Source organism: Candidozyma duobushaemuli (assembly GCF_002926085.2).
Source record: "Candidozyma duobushaemuli strain B09383 chromosome Unknown A_B09383, whole genome shotgun sequence".
In the NCBI taxonomy this organism is placed as follows: domain Eukaryota; kingdom Fungi; phylum Ascomycota; class Pichiomycetes; order Serinales; family Metschnikowiaceae; genus Candidozyma; species Candidozyma duobushaemuli.
In genome coordinates this window covers 2,196,943-2,213,228 of record NW_020289901.1, presented here as the reverse complement: position 1 = coordinate 2,213,228, position 16,286 = coordinate 2,196,943, and the positions used below count along the sequence as shown (strand labels likewise).

The window sequence follows — 16,286 nt, the reverse complement described above, 5'->3', positions numbered from 1 at the left end:
TGGATGGGAGGTACTGAGCGTTTCGGCTCGAGCATGTTTTCAACTTCAATTGCGAGGTTTAGGAGTCGTCAATCGGAGGAAACATAGACATCTAATGCACTTTTCGCAATGTCTTGTAGTTCATGCTCCTGCGGGACTAATCCCAAGACACATTTCGCAGCCATCTGAGCAGCTGCTACACCTACCACACTTTGCAATTTGTCACACCAGGCTAACATCGTAGTTTTTTCCCAGTAACGTGGTCAAATTACAGAAAGCTGCATCACTCCGCAATTGGCCTCAATTGACTCGTGGGTAGCCATCCCCCGTACCACCCGCCTACGTCACTACCCGCACAAGATTCCAGTGGACCCTTTGGCACCTGGACCCCTAGTACCTGGACTGCCAGCACCAGAGCATTGATACCATGAACCCAAAGATCCCAGTCCACACCATCCACAACTCTCCACTCCTTCTTACCTCAGATTTCCTCTCCTTTTCCAGCCCAGTCCCTGCATGCTCCGGTAGCACCGGGTTCCCTCTTTTGTGCCCCTACTCCACTTATGGCCCGCGCTCCGATAAGACTCACCCTCTATCAGCAAACCACTTTTCTTTATGCCCAAGTTCGGCCACAGCTTCCGGAAGAAACACTTCTCCCAGGTTCCTGACCACGTCGTGCCTGTAAACAATGGCTCCTACGGTCTTCCTCCAGAAGAGGTTATCAGAGAGTACCATTCTGCCTTCAACAAAGACGTGGCATACCCGGACGAGTTTATTCGCTTGCGCCAGCAGGAACAGTACCGGCGTGCGGTTCGCAGTGTGGCACCGATTGTTAAGTGCGAACCGGAGAACTTGGCGCTAGTGGAGAACGCAACCACTGCAGTAAACACCGTTCTCCAGCTGGTAGATTTGAAAAAGGGAGATGTTGTGGTGATGCCCACGTCGACGTACGGGGCGTGTGCCAATACCGTGCGGTATTTGCACGACTACAGAGGAATTGAGTTTGTGTGGGTGGAGATTGCCTACCCTGTGCTGGACGCACAAGTGGTTGCAAAATTTCGCGCAGCGTTTGAGGAGCACAGGCCCAAGTTGGCGCTTTTTGATGCCGTGGTGCTGATGCCCGGTGTAAAGGTTCCGTGGGAAAGCCTCGTGGATTTGTGTAGAGAATTTGGCGTTATTTCTTTGGTGGACGGCGCCCATGCCATTGGCCTTATTCCGCTAGAACTCGATGCTGTTGCACCAGACTTCTTCTGCTCCAACCTCCACAAATGGTTCCATGTGCCTCGAGGATGTGCCCTTTTGTACGTTCACCCACGCTTCCATCGGACCATCCAATCGCTCCCCGTGAGTCATAATTACGTTTCGCCAGATGCAGAGCTCACCAAGGAAGAAGAGGCGGATTTGCTTTTCCATAAGTTCGCCTTTAATGGCCTGCGCACTTTTGCAGCCATTGCAACGGTGCCCAAAGCGATAGAATTTAGAAACGAAAAGGGCGGGGGAGAGGAGAGTATTCGGAAGTACTGCTATGAGTTGGCTGGGAAAGCAGCTCAGATTGTGTTGAAGCAGTGGCCCGAAGCAAAGATCGTCGAGAACAAGGAAAAGACCCTCTCCAACGCAATGGTCTCGTTTTTCTTGCCTATAGAAGAGTACTCGAAGGACTTCGATGCAAATGACTCAGCAGCGTTGGCAAAGTTAATAGAATTCGTTTCCGAATGGCAATTGACCCGCAGACACACTTTCGTGCCCATCAATGGCCATGCTGGGAAAGTGCTTGGTCGTCTTTCCGCCCAGCTATACAACGAGCCTGGCGATTACGTTTACGCCTGCAAGGCACTAGATGCCGCCCTTAAAGCGTACTTCCAAGACAATCTGAAGCTTTAGAGCTGTGTCGCTTGGAATTCAGCATAATTTAGAAAACAGTTAGACAAGCCCAGTAGAGTCGGAATCATTGAACTTATACATGACACAAAATCTTCCAGGAAGCACCTTCCTATCATTCCCAATCAAGTGCTACCCTCGGCAGAATTAATTTTGAATTGCTGTAGCTATCCGACCACAAAGCCATCTACAGCCCCCTTGCAGCCTAGATTCCCGATACCACTTTCGTCGAAGCGTCATTCCACGACACACTCAGAACCACCGTTTAGGTGCCTTGTCCCCGTAAGTGCATGTTGAGATCGCCTCATGCCTACCTAAATTTTGACCTCAAACGAATCCTGCAATATCATACGAGTCGGTCAAAATGCCTTTCGGCCCGTTGCACCACCCTCCCTCGTTACTGCAATCAATCATTCCCGGCAACATAACTCTCCACGCATGATTCCAAAAATGCATCACCATCCCAGCATTGATAACAGCAACTGCCGCCTCTACGTAGGCGAACGTTATCAGGTGCATAAGGCCAGCAGCCAAGTTCGATCCAGGCGGTGATCCGCAGATTCATTCTCAGAGCATTCTTCAAACTTTCAACAATGGAAAGGGCCCGAGATTCTACTTGTCAAGTCAAAACAACGTACTTTTATAGAAATGCCAAACATATTACGCGAAAAGCTGTTTAAAAAAATTGCTCTTTCAAACCAAACCATAATCAGCCTCCTCCTGCCTTGCTACGCAAATGCCTGTCGTCACCTCCTGGCGCGTACTGTTTGCTCGCCATTTAGACGTGAGGCAGCTACCAGCAGACCTGACGAGAAATTAAAAGGCTTTGAGGCCGGCTTTTTTCAGTAGACAATGGACGTTGAGATTGCTAAGAAATACCGGGAATTCACAAGGGGCATTCTGGTTACCAAAACAATCCGAGGCTTCGTGGCGGAAAAACACGGTGGGTTTGGCTGCAAACGCGGCGCTGCAGGAGCGACATTTGACAGCTAATTTATTTTTGTATCTGGCTGCGAATCCTGCGAATCGCAATGTGGCTATCCCACAACATCTAGACCCGCAACGCGTAGCAATGGTGGGCTTATGTGTTTTTCCGGACTCTTTCAGCAGATCGCTGGCGTGGAGGATCCGATCGGCATGCACGAGAAAAACTGTTTATTGCGATTCGATATATTTAGTAGCCACACTGGTTCTTGTACTGTCTGTCGTCGAAAGGTTGAGGGAAAACACCAATCTTGATCAACTCGGACATGTCCCAGTCCACAGCGTCTTCACACTTCCAGTTCCAGAAGAACCAGCCGCTGGCGGTCGAGTAGGCGTCGAGCTGAGCCTCGAGGTACTTGCGCACATTCTTCTTGTGCTCGTCAGTCCACTCATCAGCGTTCGTGTATGGGGCGCAGGAGCCGTAGTTTGGCGAGCCGTCGAAGTCACCAGACCAACGGGCACCACGGCCCACACCGTTCAACCAGAACGCACAGTCAGTAAGAGCAGCAGACCACTCACCAACAACGTTCCATTGGTACTCGTTCTTGTGTTGAGTACCCCACTTGCAAGCAGTCTTGATGTGGTCGTCAATGCTCATGCCGAGCTCATCACCAGAGAACACCTGGTAGTGGTGGTGGTCCAAGACAACCTTCCAGTAGCCGTCCTTGTTGTTCATGAACGAGTCCCAGTAGCCCTCGGTCTGCTCGAACGCGTCGTGGATGATGGCATTGTTGTACGAGACCGATCTCATGTTGCCGTAGGCCCAACGGTAGAAGTTCTTAAGCTGGTTCACGTCAGAGGCTGGGCCGAGAGGCTCGTTCAAGAACTGAATGCCGCTCACAACGTCCTCGTACTCAGCGACACCGTACTTGTCAAAGATCTTCTGCAAGACGGTGAGGGTAAGAGAAAGGTTCTCGTCTGTCTGGTACTCGACCTGGTCTCTCAAACCAGAGTTGTCAAAACCGTTCTGGGAGCCTGGAGCACCGTGCAAGTCGATCCAGACAGCGAGGCCGTGCTTGCGGGCCCAGCAAATAGCTCTCTCCAAGTACTTGTCCTGACCCAGCACATAAGGGTCATTGTCTAAAGAGCCGTAAGCCCAGTAGCCAATTGGGATTCTGACGGTGTTGATGCCGGCCTTGGCCATGGCTTTGAAGTCCAGCTCCTGGTACCAAGTGTCCCAGTGCTTCTTCAATCTCTTGAGGGCCTCGTCCTTGCCGAGTTGCTTTGTGTAGTGGTACTCATCCACAGGAGGGTTATCGCCGAATTCTTTGAAGAGGGACGGCGTGATGTAAGGCTCTAACACGAACCAGCCGCCCAAGTTGACACCCTCAACTCTTTTGTTCTGGTAGTCCCAGTCAGAGGCCTTGTTGGATCTCTTTGCGGTGGAAGCAGCCAAGGCCGAGGTAGCCAAGGTCCAAAGGGATAAAAGCTTCATGATTAAGAAAGGGGAAAGGTGATTAACGAAGAAAAAAAATCAGGCCTTAATTGAAAGCTCTAGCGAAAGACGACGTGAAGTTGGAAAAAAATGTACAGGATGTTGAACACAAACATGGGGCGGGTGAGGTGCCTTATATACTGCCAGGAGGTGTGGTACAAGGCTGGGGCAGGGAAACAAGGCAGGAGGCGTTGGCGATACACACAAGGCATGTAGACGTGGAGGGACGCATCAGGCGCATATACAATGCCGCGGCTCCTGCAGGCTGCACAGAAGGCTGCACATGCCGACGTCACAGGCAGTCCTCAGGGCCAGGAGGCGCCAGTCCCACCACGCTGGTTAAGCCTGGCGAAGCCAGCGCAAACAAAGATGAAGTGAGGGAAAAAGAGGTAGGTGGGGTAGGCCGAACGACCTAAATAGAAGGTGCATTTTTGGCTTTCCTAAAATAAGATAAGAAAAATCAGTGGGTTTTCCCCCGTTGCGACCAAATTTAGCACACCCCCTTGCGGAATAACCCATCTTATTTTCTACCATCCTGTTTTCCCGGCACGGTCTGCTCCGGCGCTAATCCACAAGCGCTCGCACTGAGGTAACATTCCAGCCACTGAGCTCCAAACAGGCTTGCCTCCAATCGACCTTTGGCATCCGGAAATGTGAAACGCCATGCTGTTTTCGGGTTCGCGGGTCTACAAAATCGGGCAATTAGCTTGGGGGATTAGTTTCAGCATTGCTTCAGCATTGTTTCACCATTGTTTCAGCATTGCCAGGGCTTCCAAATTTGAATTGATGTTGGCGAAGAATCTGGATCGCAGCCTTGGCGCTTTGGAAGCAGCAATTGTGAACCCGGCGCTGGAGCCAATGTCACCAGGGTGAATCTCACAATGCGCCTTGGCAGGGCTTAACACAGTTGGTTGCTGTGAAACTCGCACTCGATCCGGGGAACTGGGAGGCACGCCGAGTCGGTCCGGTTGCGTTGAAACAGTCGTGGGGTCCTGCGCAGCAGGAATGGTGCCGTCTAGGGCCAATGATCGTGTGCACTGCCAGGCCTGGTTAGTATAGCCCCACATTGGGGGCGGCGCCATACAAAAGCCACCGTGCAATTGCTTCCAAAATACAAAACTTACCGTGCAGCTGGGTGACCGTCCATGGAGATTCGTGCTGGTGGCTGCAAAGTCGCTGTGATTCCCGCCGGTGTACTAGCTTCTCGCGCTCACCGTGGAGGCCTGACGTAGTGGCCTACTGACCCAGCGCATTGTTTTGTTCGGCACGGCTCTACTCCACCGCCATTGATTACCTGAACAGGCGATTCTCTTGTTGAAAGGTGGGCACTGTTGACCAAAAACTCCCCTTTCGGACCCCAAAAAGTCTCCAGATGTCGTTGTCGTGCTCGCCGTCTGTTTATTTGTTTGGTGGCTGCAATTCACGTCGCGCCAGAATCCCCCAGCAGGGTCCTTCTGGAAAGCCAGTTCGCAGCTTCCCGCAGCAGCCAGCCGCTTACCGCTCCATGGCCTCAAACCTTAACCTTACGGTTTGCAGCCTCCAGCATCTAGATTCGTTAAGCTGCTGCGTGTGTTTATGTCCGGAGTCAACTCCACGTGTACATTCGCTTAATCCGATTTGCGCTTGCACACCTTAAAGCCAATTGGAGCCGTTACCGCTGCAGCGATGAATGAGTGTTTTTTTTTTTTTTTTTTTTTTTTTTTTTTTTTTTTTTTTTTTTTTTCCAATGTGATCAGCACTGACAGCTGCGTGAACAATACTGTCCCCCCGTGTCTCTGGCGCTTTCTGCTGGCCTTATTTGCTGTTGAGCCTCTTTGGTGTCTGCTAGCCTCGCCATAATAAGGTTTGGTCGGCGCTGGCTAAACCTAGTTTTGCGTCGCACCTGGCATGCAACAATAGGTGGTTTTGGTTAGTACATGCGGACTGGTCGGGGAGGTGTATCGAGATCTTCTTCGGTGATCGGGTATCGTGTTGATCGGCCAAAAGTGATGCCATGTCTTCGGCTGTAGTGCCATGTCACGAACAGTCGTGAATCAACGGCGATCGACGATAGGTCTAGATGTCTTTTGTTTGTTTGGTGGCTGCAACCGCGTATCCTCGTCTACGGCGTATCTGATGGATCGAACATCTCGTTTGGCTTTTTATTGAAGGCTTTGTGGATATTTCTGGCAACTGATGAACATCTACGGTCGACCGGTCCAGCCCCTTGTGTCTTGTGTAACTGAGGTCCCGTCCGTGGGTACCTAATGCCATTTTGCAGCCATTGGTGCGCACCAGGACCACTTGATAGAATCACACAAAACAGCGGAACAAAATGGAAATCGCCTACAACCAGAAACCAATTGCTCAAATCGCCAACATTCACCGACTTTGCTGAATTTTGTGCCCCTTGTGGCGCTCTGCTTTGTCCAGGGTTGAAGCCCTAGTTCATCTCACGTGATCCCAGCGCCTGCGCGCGAACCCCACTGAAAAAAAATGTTCACCGTTTTCCTACTCACCACAAACTAAGAAATAGTCTGCCTATTGCTTAATCTGATTACTTCTAGTTCCGCAATGTCTACCGAATCTGCTTTGTCTTACGCCGCTTTGATTCTCGCTGACTCCGGTCTCGAGATCTCCGCCGACAAGTTGGGCGCCTTGACCGCTCAGGCCAACCTCCAGGTCGAGCCTATCTGGTCCGAGATCTTCGCCAAGGCCTTGGAGGGTAAGGACTTGAAGGATCTCTTCTTCAACATCCAGGCTGCTCCTGCTGGTGGTGCCGCTGCCGGTGGCGCTGCTGCCGCTGCTGGTGGTGCTGAAGAGGCTGCCGCTGAGGAGAAGGAGGAAGAGGCCAAGGAGGAGTCTGACGACGACATGGGCTTCGGTTTGTTCGACTAAGCCTGTCGTCTTGACGCTCCTGCTGTAATATATTAATACAAGTATATTATGAGAATGTGCCATCGATGTGGGTGGTAGTGTAGTGTAAGTAGATGACCTGTCTGACCAACTATGGGAGTCGTATAACCAGGTGTCAGTTAACTATCTGAGTGCTTCATATAATGATGACATGCTCCCACGGAGATGAGCCTGTCTGTCCATGTAAATCAAGAGATGAGCTTAGGTCGAAGAGCATAAGTTGCACTACGAAGGAGCCAGAGAAGGGGATCGCTTGAAGACTTTTTTTTTTTTTTTTTGTTTTTGAGTCAACGAATAGAAATGATTCACTCGTTCTCCCTTGAGGACGAATGTGAGGAGACGTTTCTGTAAGTAACAGTTTACGTTTATCCATGCTTCACAGGGTTGTGGATAATGGCTGCGAAAACTAGTAATGCCAACAGCATATAGTATCTACAAAGATGACCTCAATCATACCTGTCTTGAAGTTGCCATTCAGATAAGGAGCTCTATCTTCTGCTATTTGAAGCACTCCACAGAGGGGCAATGCTAACCAACTCATCTCGATGATCTGCCCACCACTACTGTCTGTGAAGGTACAACGACTCTGTCGTACATCGCCTTTCAAGCATTTATAGAAACCATTTTTCAAATCTCCTCCTTCCAAATCCAATATTAACGAATGACTGCACTATCACTCCCGTCAATTGCATGTTCAGAATGCTATGTCCATGAGAGGAAGGCCTGAATTGGCTCAACGACAGGTCGCTATATCACGATGTGCAATGAATAATCCGTATGTTATATTCGTGTCACGCCAATTGACTTAACAAAAGTTTATCGAGACTTAAAGAACACTTACTAACTATCGATCGTTGAACATTGCATCCCAAGTGATGGCGATGGCGATGACCCCACATCGTAAACCTAAACAGACTTTGATTATCCATTACGGACCTACAGTAGTTTACTTAACCGCGTAGCTATTAATTTATACACCTGGAGAGAAATCCGCCTATAGCTTATTTCTTCTTCTTGTCAGCCTCGGCCTCCTCCTTCTCCTTGGTTCTCTTGTCTCTGATGCCCTTGTACTTCTTCTGGTTCTGAGCAGCTCTCAAGGTCTCGTAGGCGGTCTTCTCTGGCACCTCGACGGCTCTTGGGGCGGTCTCTGGAGCAGGCTGGGAGATAGGGAAGGCAGCAGGGACGGAAACCTGCTCACCCTCAGCCTTGGTCTTCTTGTCGAAAACAACCAACTTAGACTTGTATTCGTTCAATCTGGCGACGTTGAGCTCGAAGGTCTCCTGAGAACGGTTCTGTCTTCTGTGGTCCACAGCAATACCAACGGTTCTGGCGTATTTAGGGGTCAAACCAGCAGCCTTAACCTCGGCCAAAGTGAAACCTCTACCGGCTCTGACCTTTCTGTTGTACTTGATGGTTGGGCATCTGACCACGGGTCTCAAGAGATCCACTGGCTTAGGAGCCACTCTGGCGGCCTTGACAGCTCTGGCCTGGCGTCTGGACACCTTCTTGCCAGGCTGGTCCAAGTGCACTCTAACGCGCTCCTGCCAGTGCTTTCTGAAGTGGTTCTTCAAGATGGGTTGGTTCTTAGCGATAGCCATTTTCCTTGATGAGTGGTGGTAGGAAGATCTGAGAAGAAGAAGATTTTTTTTTTCGTACTACCTGGGCGCTGGGTGCGAAGCCGTCACAGTCTGTCACGTGCGACGATTTATCATACTATTTCGCACCAAACGCTACTGCCAAACCGCACCCTCAACCTCTATGGCACCCTTAACTATGTGGTCCGCACCTGTACACCCATACTGAACTCTGAGCGGACGGCCTGCAGGCAGAAAAAAATTTCCTCGCATCAGTAAAAAAAACTACCTCTCTTTCGTGCAAACTTTTCTTCCCAATCTCTTTCAAGTACCCAAGATGTCCACTCCATCTGTCCAGGTATGTTTACCACTCCACACTGGCCACCTACGGCTCCCCGGCAGAATCCCAATTTAAATTTGAACATTTCCAAATTCCCAGATCCCACCGAACATGCACTTTTGATCAGTTGAACAATGTCCTGAAAAATCGCCAGTCAACGATATTTGACTTCTCAACCACTCCACATTCATTGCTGCCATTCCAGTGAAACTTATACTAACATTAGACTTTTGGTAAGAAGAAGACCGCTACTGCCGTTGCCCACGTTAAGGCCGGTAAGGGTTTGATCAAGGTTAACGGTTCTCCTATCACCCTTGTTGAGCCAGAGATCATGCGTTTCAAGGTCTACGAGCCATTGACCTTGGCCGGCTTGGACAAGTTCCAGAACATCGACATCAGAGTTAAGGTTTCCGGCGGTGGTCACGTTTCCCAGGTTTACGCCATCAGACAGGCTATTGCCAAGGGTTTGGTTGCCTACCACCAGAAATACGTTGACGAGGCCTCTAAGAACGAATTGAAGAAGATCTTCGCTTCTTTCGACAAGACCTTGTTGGTTGCTGACGCCAGAAGAATGGAGCCAAAGAAGTTTGGTGGTCGTGGTGCCAGAGCCAGATTCCAGAAGTCTTACCGTTAAGGTGCTTTTGGCTTTCACTCTCCGTCATATATTAATGTACAAATAAGAAGACTCGTTGTAGGGATTACGGCGCTGATTATGAACATTTTATGTCAGCATTCTCCGTACAAAGAATGGTTGTACGGCCGGTCACTTGGCTAGACATCGTTTCGGATGATCCTACGACCAATTCCACTACACTCATCGTAGGTGAGATAAATCACCAGACATCACTCGTCTAGACTACAAAACTGTTCCACACATTTCTGTTCACCTTCTTTCATCTCCACATAGCAGAAACAGCGGCTCATATTTGCACCCAGCCCAATCTCTCCAACCTTTAAAATTATCTCATCATTTCATTTGATTTAGATTCCTCTAACAAAGGAAAAAAAAAAAAAAATCCTTGGCTTCAAAGCTATTTACTTCCTTCACAGTGTCTCTGTCTTTCACAGCTATCTCCAGGCTCGGCAGTTATCGCGATATCTAAATACACCTCACCAACTACTGGTATATCGCACAAAATGGCTTGGGTATCATCAAGCCCGTCTTTCCATATTCCGCTTCCTAAAGATTATGTTGATCTCGTGCCAATTCCTCAACTTCCACTCCTTGCTGTAACCACTAAAACTGCCGTCCTCATATACCATGCCCAATCCTTAACTCCAATCGCTGTGCATGATAGAAATCCCGAGTGCATTGAAAGCCATGGTAACGCGGTGCAATTGGAGGTCAGACAAGTCTCTGTGGATACTTCTCGTCTTGATCAGCTTCATACAGCCAATTTGTTCGTTCGAACAGAGTCCAACTTTGTCTTGGTGTACCACATTTTGGCCAACTACTCGAGATCTTTGTACGAGGTACACGATAAAAAGGAAGACGATAGGCTTCTACAGAATTCCTTACCGCTTGCTCTGCTGTCTAAGTTTTCATTGACTGCATTGTTCAAGTCTGCTACTAGATCCATCCTTCAAGGAGGACTGAATATCGTGAACCTAGAGAACGTCGAACACCATAGTAATGCCGCCAATGATGATGAACAGCGTAACGATTCTATACCCGTGGTAAAAATAACACTTGTCAAAATACTAAGAATGAATGCTGCCATTCACCACTTCTGGTGCAAGCTGAACTCCCAGACGTTGATTTTCTACAACGACCACAGCGAGATCCAAGTTCTCAACATGAAGACCTTCAAATCTGAGGTTCTAGCTTTAACTGATGAACCGTGGTTTGATTCAGGTACATTGGTGCTGTACAATCTTACGACAAACCGGTTTGTCTTCATCGATTCTGCCAGGAAGGTACTGCTCGTTGAATTCGTACTTGATGACGACGATAGGCTTCATCTTGAGCAGCATGAACTTTTAAAACTTGAATCGCCTGTCCAAGAGATCCTCTTCAATCCACAGTTTGACTTACTACTTCTCAAAACTGAGTCATCCTATGATTTGTATAAATTGGCCTTCCTTGGAAAAAAGCACTCGATGGCTTTCATCAAGTCTGTCTACAGAACAGAACTTCAAACAAGCTGCCATTGGTCACCTTGTGGAACCTTCTTCGTTATAATCGAGAGCGCAACAGGTTTCTGGAAACTTGTATCGCGGTTTGGCTCTGTGCTTTTCAGTTCAAAATCCATAAAATCTGAAGTTGCCACAACAAAACCAGACAGTCCTGGAATCACGCGAGCTTTAGACTTCTGTAATGTTTCCGAAGTTATCATCTCGCCTAATGCCCTAGCATTGTATGTGATTGACAAGTCTGTCAAGGATGTATACGTGCTTCCACTCACTTCTCAACAGGACTGCTTTGGTCAGCCGATACTTTATGATCAAAACTTCATCAAGGTTCTTCGAGATGATCACACTTTTCTCAGGGTACCTATGATTCCACATTACCAAAAAGCAATCACGAGATTGCATCACATTAATGGAACATCAAAAAGACTCTCGTTCAGAAAGCCAACAGGACAAATATCCATTCGAAAAAACAATTACAACCAGATCTCGATCTCTTATGGAGACCGCATATCGATCAGCACTCCAATTGAACATGGGCTGGAAACTTACCATGCTCTCTGGTTTAACTTCGTCAACCACTACATGGAATCAATGAATATCGTCAGCCATTACTGGGCTGACGAATATTTGATATTGATTAACCGTTTTGTTAGGGATGACATAGACGATCATGGTCACATTGACCTCATGGCTGATGAAGTAGTGATCTTGAATACCAAGGGTTCTACTGCTGGAGCTGGGGGTGTTCACTTCAAGTTTGACACAGATCTTGTTGTCTGGCGACACCATTTTAAGACGAGAATCCTTAACGTCGAGATACAGAATGAGGAAAATGAAGCTACCAAATTGTTAGTATTGGTCACCGGGGATCTGAAAATCGTGTTCATGGAGCTCAAAAAATTCGAACACGATGAGGAGAACAGGCCAGGTATCGGGATTCGCAGGTCGATCCATTTGTCTAGCATCCAACATAAGCTCGCAATTCCATTGATTACCAAGATGGCCATGATTCATCAGAGGCACTTTTTCTTTTTGCTTACGACAGGTGATCTCTTTTTATTAAAGAATCAATATCCTGCGGGCAATGAATCTTCGAATGGTGGCTCAGTACAAACGACGAACATGTATGAGTTAGTGAAGATACGTGAAGCAGTCGAGACGATGCACATGAGCCATATCAATTTCGGTGGGTCCAAAAGTACCCCACATCTTACGGTCGTTACCAGTGAAGAAGTCATTGTTTACAAAGCTGAAGAATTAGTGGAACGCGTGTATCACTTCGAGAATGTGGCATCACATCCTGGTGTTGATGTCGAGCGACCACTCAAGCCTATCAAAGTGAGGCTTTCTTCAATGCAACCTTTGACTACTCAGGAGATAACAGGAGCTGTTGAAGTCACCGGCTTCGAATACCAGACCATCTTGAAAAACGAACATGTACTTGTTAAACACAGACCCAGCAGGCAGTTGATTCTGAACCGTTTCATTCAACACGATCTATTTGAAAGCAACATAGATGTTGAATCGATTGTGCAACGGTACCAAAATATTCCTAACCTTGACTATTGCTTGGAGTTGCTCCTCTTTGATTTCATCGATGACGAAACCAATGATCTTGAAAAAGTCGTGAAACTTGTGAGAAGTACTTCAAGAGCTGATAGCATTTTTGTGAATCTTTTGAGAAAAATAGAGGTACGCTATTGGCACAAATTTTTCCAGCTCTTGGATGAGACACCGCTCAATTTCATGAATAGGTTGATGAAATCTCAAGACGTTGAGCTCTGCTATAACTACCTTATTGTCTACTTAAACTTTAAGAAGGAGTATGACGCGGGAGACATACCCGAAGATGAGCAGGCAATCCTCGATGCAAAAGACAGAGAAATTATTTTACGAATCATCAGTCTTCTAGGGGAGTCAAATAGCTGGGATCATTGTTTTGAGCTTTGCAGATTTGTTAAACTTTTGGAGCCCTCCGGAGAGCTCCTCGAGAAAATTCGCGACCAGATCTCATGATTGATGCTATGGTGCGCGCACACACACTCGCATTTTAACCAACCAAAAACTTTCAATTTGTCCTACAGATTTGATATAGACATCTTACACACGAGGCACCATGACCCTTGCCACGGAATTCGCTGAGACGACCCGTCGTTCCCTTACCCACCCTGACATGAGAAAGAGGGTCATCCACTTGTACAGAAGATTCATCAGAAACTCCAGGGAGTTCTCCAACTTGTACGAGTTGGATATGCCAGTGTCCAACGTCAAGACCAAGATAAGACAGGAGTTTGAAAGACAGAGATTTGTGAACGACTTGGATGTTACCAACGTTCTTTATATGAAGGGCCAGATGGAGTTCCAGGAATTGATCAACTTTTGGAAGCAGCAGTGTCATGTCATGAGATACTTCGAGGACCAAGAGAGCTACAACAACGTTGACAAGAACGATTTCGTCAGAAACTTCTTGAGGGGCAACTAAACCTTTTTGTGCATTATAATGGTAGTGTCTTCTCAGTAGCAAGCTGCTGCAGGTGACAGTGTCAGATCAGATAAAACTTTACATACAATACAATTCACGTTTAATGAACGCAAGAGTAGATTTTTCCATATATTAAGGCGTAAAAGACTCGACTAAAATTAAATGATACGAAATAAAGAGAAAGTGTGGGACATCAAGCCGCTCGGGAAGCGACCCTTAGTCGAACAACAACCGGGTAAATGAGCAGCCTTGAGCAACACAGAAGTACACTGCCGTGTACCTAGGGTATAATTCTATACATGAACTGAGTATTAAGACGGTGTGCCCAATACTTAGTCCATGTTGTCAACCAAAGGAGCCTCCTCGGCGCCGTAATCCACATCCTCTTCCTCCTCCACACTAGCCTCTTGGTACTGCTGGTACTCGCTAACCAAATCATTCATGTTAGACTCAGCCTCAGTGAATTCCATCTCGTCCATACCCTCGGAAGTGTACCAGTGCAAGAAAGCCTTTCTTCTGAACATAGCGCTAAACTGGTCACCGACTCTCTTAAACAATTCTTGGATAGAGGTGGAGTTACCAATGAAGGTAGCAGCCATATCCAAATCCTTAGGAGGCACAGAGCAAACAGCGGTCTGCACGTTGTTAGGAATCCACTCGACGAAGTAGTCAGCGTTCCTCGTCTGAACCTTGTACATCTCGTCGTCAACTTCCCTCATGGAGACATTACCTCTGAAGAAAGCGGCAACAGTCAAATAACGACCGTTTCTTGGGTCGGAAGCAGCCATCATGTTCTTTGCATCGAACATTTGCTGAGTCAACTCAGGCACAGATAAGGATCTGAATGACTGGGAGCCCATGGAAGTCAAGGGAGCATAACCCACCATAAAGAAGTGCAATCTGGGGAAGGGAACCAAGTTGACAGCCAACTTTCTCAAGTCGGAGTTCAACTGACCTGGGTAACGCAAGGAAGTTGTGACACCAGACATGACAGACGACACCAAGTTGTTCAACTGATCGTAAGATGGCTGGGGCAAGCGCAAGGTCTTCTGGCAAATGTTGTACAAGGCCTCGTTATCAATACAGAAGGTCTCATCGGAATTCTCAACCAATTGGTGCACGGACAAGGTAGCATTGTAAGGCTCAATCACGGTGTCTGAGACCTTAGGGGAAGGCATAACGGAAAAGGTAGCCATCATTCTGTCCGGAAACTCTTCTCTGATTCTGGAGATCAACAAGGTACCCATACCGGAACCGGTACCACCACCCAAGGAGTGGGTGATCTGGAAACCCTGCAAGGAGTCACAGCCCTCGGCCTCTCTTCTGACGACATCCATGACGGAGTCGACCAATTCAGCACCTTCGGTGTAGTGACCCTTGGCCCAAACATTGCCGGCAGAGGACTGGCCAAAGATGTAGTTGTCGGGACGGAACAAGTTACCAATACGGGACAGCTTCACGGCATCAATGGTGCCTGGCTCCAAGTCAACGAGAACGGCACGGGGCACGTACTTACCCGAGGATGCTTCATTGAAGTAGACGTCCAACTTGGCCTTTTGGATTCCGTCGTCACCATGGTAATTACCATTGTTGTCTAAACCGTGTTCACCACAGATAGTCTCCCAGAAAGCGGCGCCAATCTGGTTACCACACTGACCGGTGGACAAGTGGATCTGAGGTTAGTAAAGAGTAAAATACACGTGCAAGTGGGGTACATACGATCTCTCTCATGTTCTCTGGCGGTGTAGTTTTAAGAAATGTTTTTGTTGATACTCGTGAGGGATCAAGGTGTGTGCTGCACGACTATGTAGTATCAGTATTTTTTTCTGTTATTGTGCGAGCGGCCCTCTTTTGTTTGTATTTTTCCCTATTCGGTCGCGCGTGTGCTAGGCTATATCAGTATGGATCTACGACGTTAGGAGTATAGGCTTTAAAGAGTATAGTAATGGTCTTCTTGATTTTGCGGTTACAGTGATACTTTTTTTGATGTTGTCAGGTCTGTGTGTGTATTTTTCATGGACTTGTTTCAAGGCTGTTTTAGGCATTCTCGTGTAATTCGCAGCCATTGATCAAAAAAGCAAGTAGTCCACGAACGAGTTATAAATGAGTACTGATAAAGGGGGACAAGAGAGGTTGAGAAATTCAGTGTAGTGATGTATAAGAGCATTCTTAGCAATCATACTTCGAATGGGTTTAATTGCAACGTTTCGTCGCTTTCTTATCCTTCTTTGGTCAAGCAGATGACAGTAAGCGATTTTTTTCTCCCATATTTGTGAAGCAGTTCATTAGTTTCATTCCTCTGCTTTCTTGATCCGAATCTATATGTAATGTCTGTAAACCCGAGTGCTGCAATTGCACTTTGGTGCTCAGCCTATATCGGCCTGGGCCTAGGTTTGCGGAACTAAACCACTTTTGACATTTTGGTGCACGGGTGTAAAAGTGTAACAGACTAGCTCAAGTAGTTGCAAAAAGACAGCTTCATTCCTATTAACAGACCACAAGGGTTATATATTACTAGTAAAATAAACTATTTGCATTGAGATAATTTTTTTCTCTTATACTGAGGTCTTTATTAGAGATTCATCT

General features: G+C 47.5%; 8 protein-coding genes across 8 annotated transcripts; 5 read left to right on the top strand and 3 right to left on the bottom strand. All coding sequences in view use genetic code 12, as the record gives it.

Moving 5' to 3' along the window:
* Positions 1-594: 594 nt before the first annotated feature.
* CXQ87_001028 (uncharacterized protein) lies at positions 595-1,860 on the top strand (the record flags this gene model as incomplete). Its single annotated transcript, XM_025479578.1, has 1 exon — positions 595-1,860. One exon carries the CDS (start codon positions 595-597, stop codon positions 1,858-1,860), a length of 1,266 nt encoding a protein of 421 aa, XP_025339051.1.
* A 1,171-nt stretch (positions 1,861-3,031) lies between these two features.
* XOG1 (glucan 1,3-beta-glucosidase) lies at positions 3,032-4,276 on the bottom strand (the record flags this gene model as incomplete). Its single annotated transcript, XM_025479577.1, has 1 exon — positions 3,032-4,276. One exon carries the CDS (start codon positions 4,274-4,276, stop codon positions 3,032-3,034), a length of 1,245 nt encoding a protein of 414 aa, XP_025339050.1.
* Positions 4,277-6,829: 2,553 nt separating this feature from the next.
* RPP1A (ribosomal protein P1) lies at positions 6,830-7,153 on the top strand (the record flags this gene model as incomplete). The annotated part of the gene is made up of 1 exon (XM_025479576.1): positions 6,830-7,153. One exon carries the CDS (start codon positions 6,830-6,832, stop codon positions 7,151-7,153), a length of 324 nt encoding a protein of 107 aa, XP_025339049.1.
* Positions 7,154-8,172: 1,019 nt separating this feature from the next.
* RPL13 (60S ribosomal protein eL13) lies at positions 8,173-8,769 on the bottom strand (the record flags this gene model as incomplete). The annotated part of the gene is made up of 1 exon (XM_025479575.1): positions 8,173-8,769. The coding sequence occupies one exon, from the start codon at positions 8,767-8,769 to the stop codon at positions 8,173-8,175; it is 597 nt and encodes a 198-aa protein (XP_025339048.1).
* A 313-nt stretch (positions 8,770-9,082) lies between these two features.
* RPS16A (40S ribosomal protein uS9) lies at positions 9,083-9,719 on the top strand (the record flags this gene model as incomplete). Its single annotated transcript, XM_025479574.1, has 2 exons — positions 9,083-9,103; positions 9,312-9,719. The coding sequence occupies 2 exons, from the start codon at positions 9,083-9,085 to the stop codon at positions 9,717-9,719; spliced, it is 429 nt and encodes a 142-aa protein (XP_025339047.1).
* Positions 9,720-10,222: 503 nt separating this feature from the next.
* Positions 10,223-13,234, top strand: RIC1 (Ric1p; the record flags this gene model as incomplete). Its single annotated transcript, XM_025479573.1, has 1 exon — positions 10,223-13,234. One exon carries the CDS (start codon positions 10,223-10,225, stop codon positions 13,232-13,234), a length of 3,012 nt encoding a protein of 1,003 aa, XP_025339046.1.
* A 100-nt stretch (positions 13,235-13,334) lies between these two features.
* CXQ87_001022 (uncharacterized protein) lies at positions 13,335-13,700 on the top strand (the record flags this gene model as incomplete). Its single annotated transcript, XM_025479572.1, has 1 exon — positions 13,335-13,700. The coding sequence occupies one exon, from the start codon at positions 13,335-13,337 to the stop codon at positions 13,698-13,700; it is 366 nt and encodes a 121-aa protein (XP_025339045.1).
* A 332-nt stretch (positions 13,701-14,032) lies between these two features.
* Positions 14,033-15,431, bottom strand: TUB2 (beta-1 tubulin; the record flags this gene model as incomplete). The annotated part of the gene is made up of 2 exons (XM_025479571.1): positions 14,033-15,373; positions 15,420-15,431. The coding sequence occupies 2 exons, from the start codon at positions 15,429-15,431 to the stop codon at positions 14,033-14,035; spliced, it is 1,353 nt and encodes a 450-aa protein (XP_025339044.1).
* Positions 15,432-16,286: the final 855 nt, after the last annotated feature.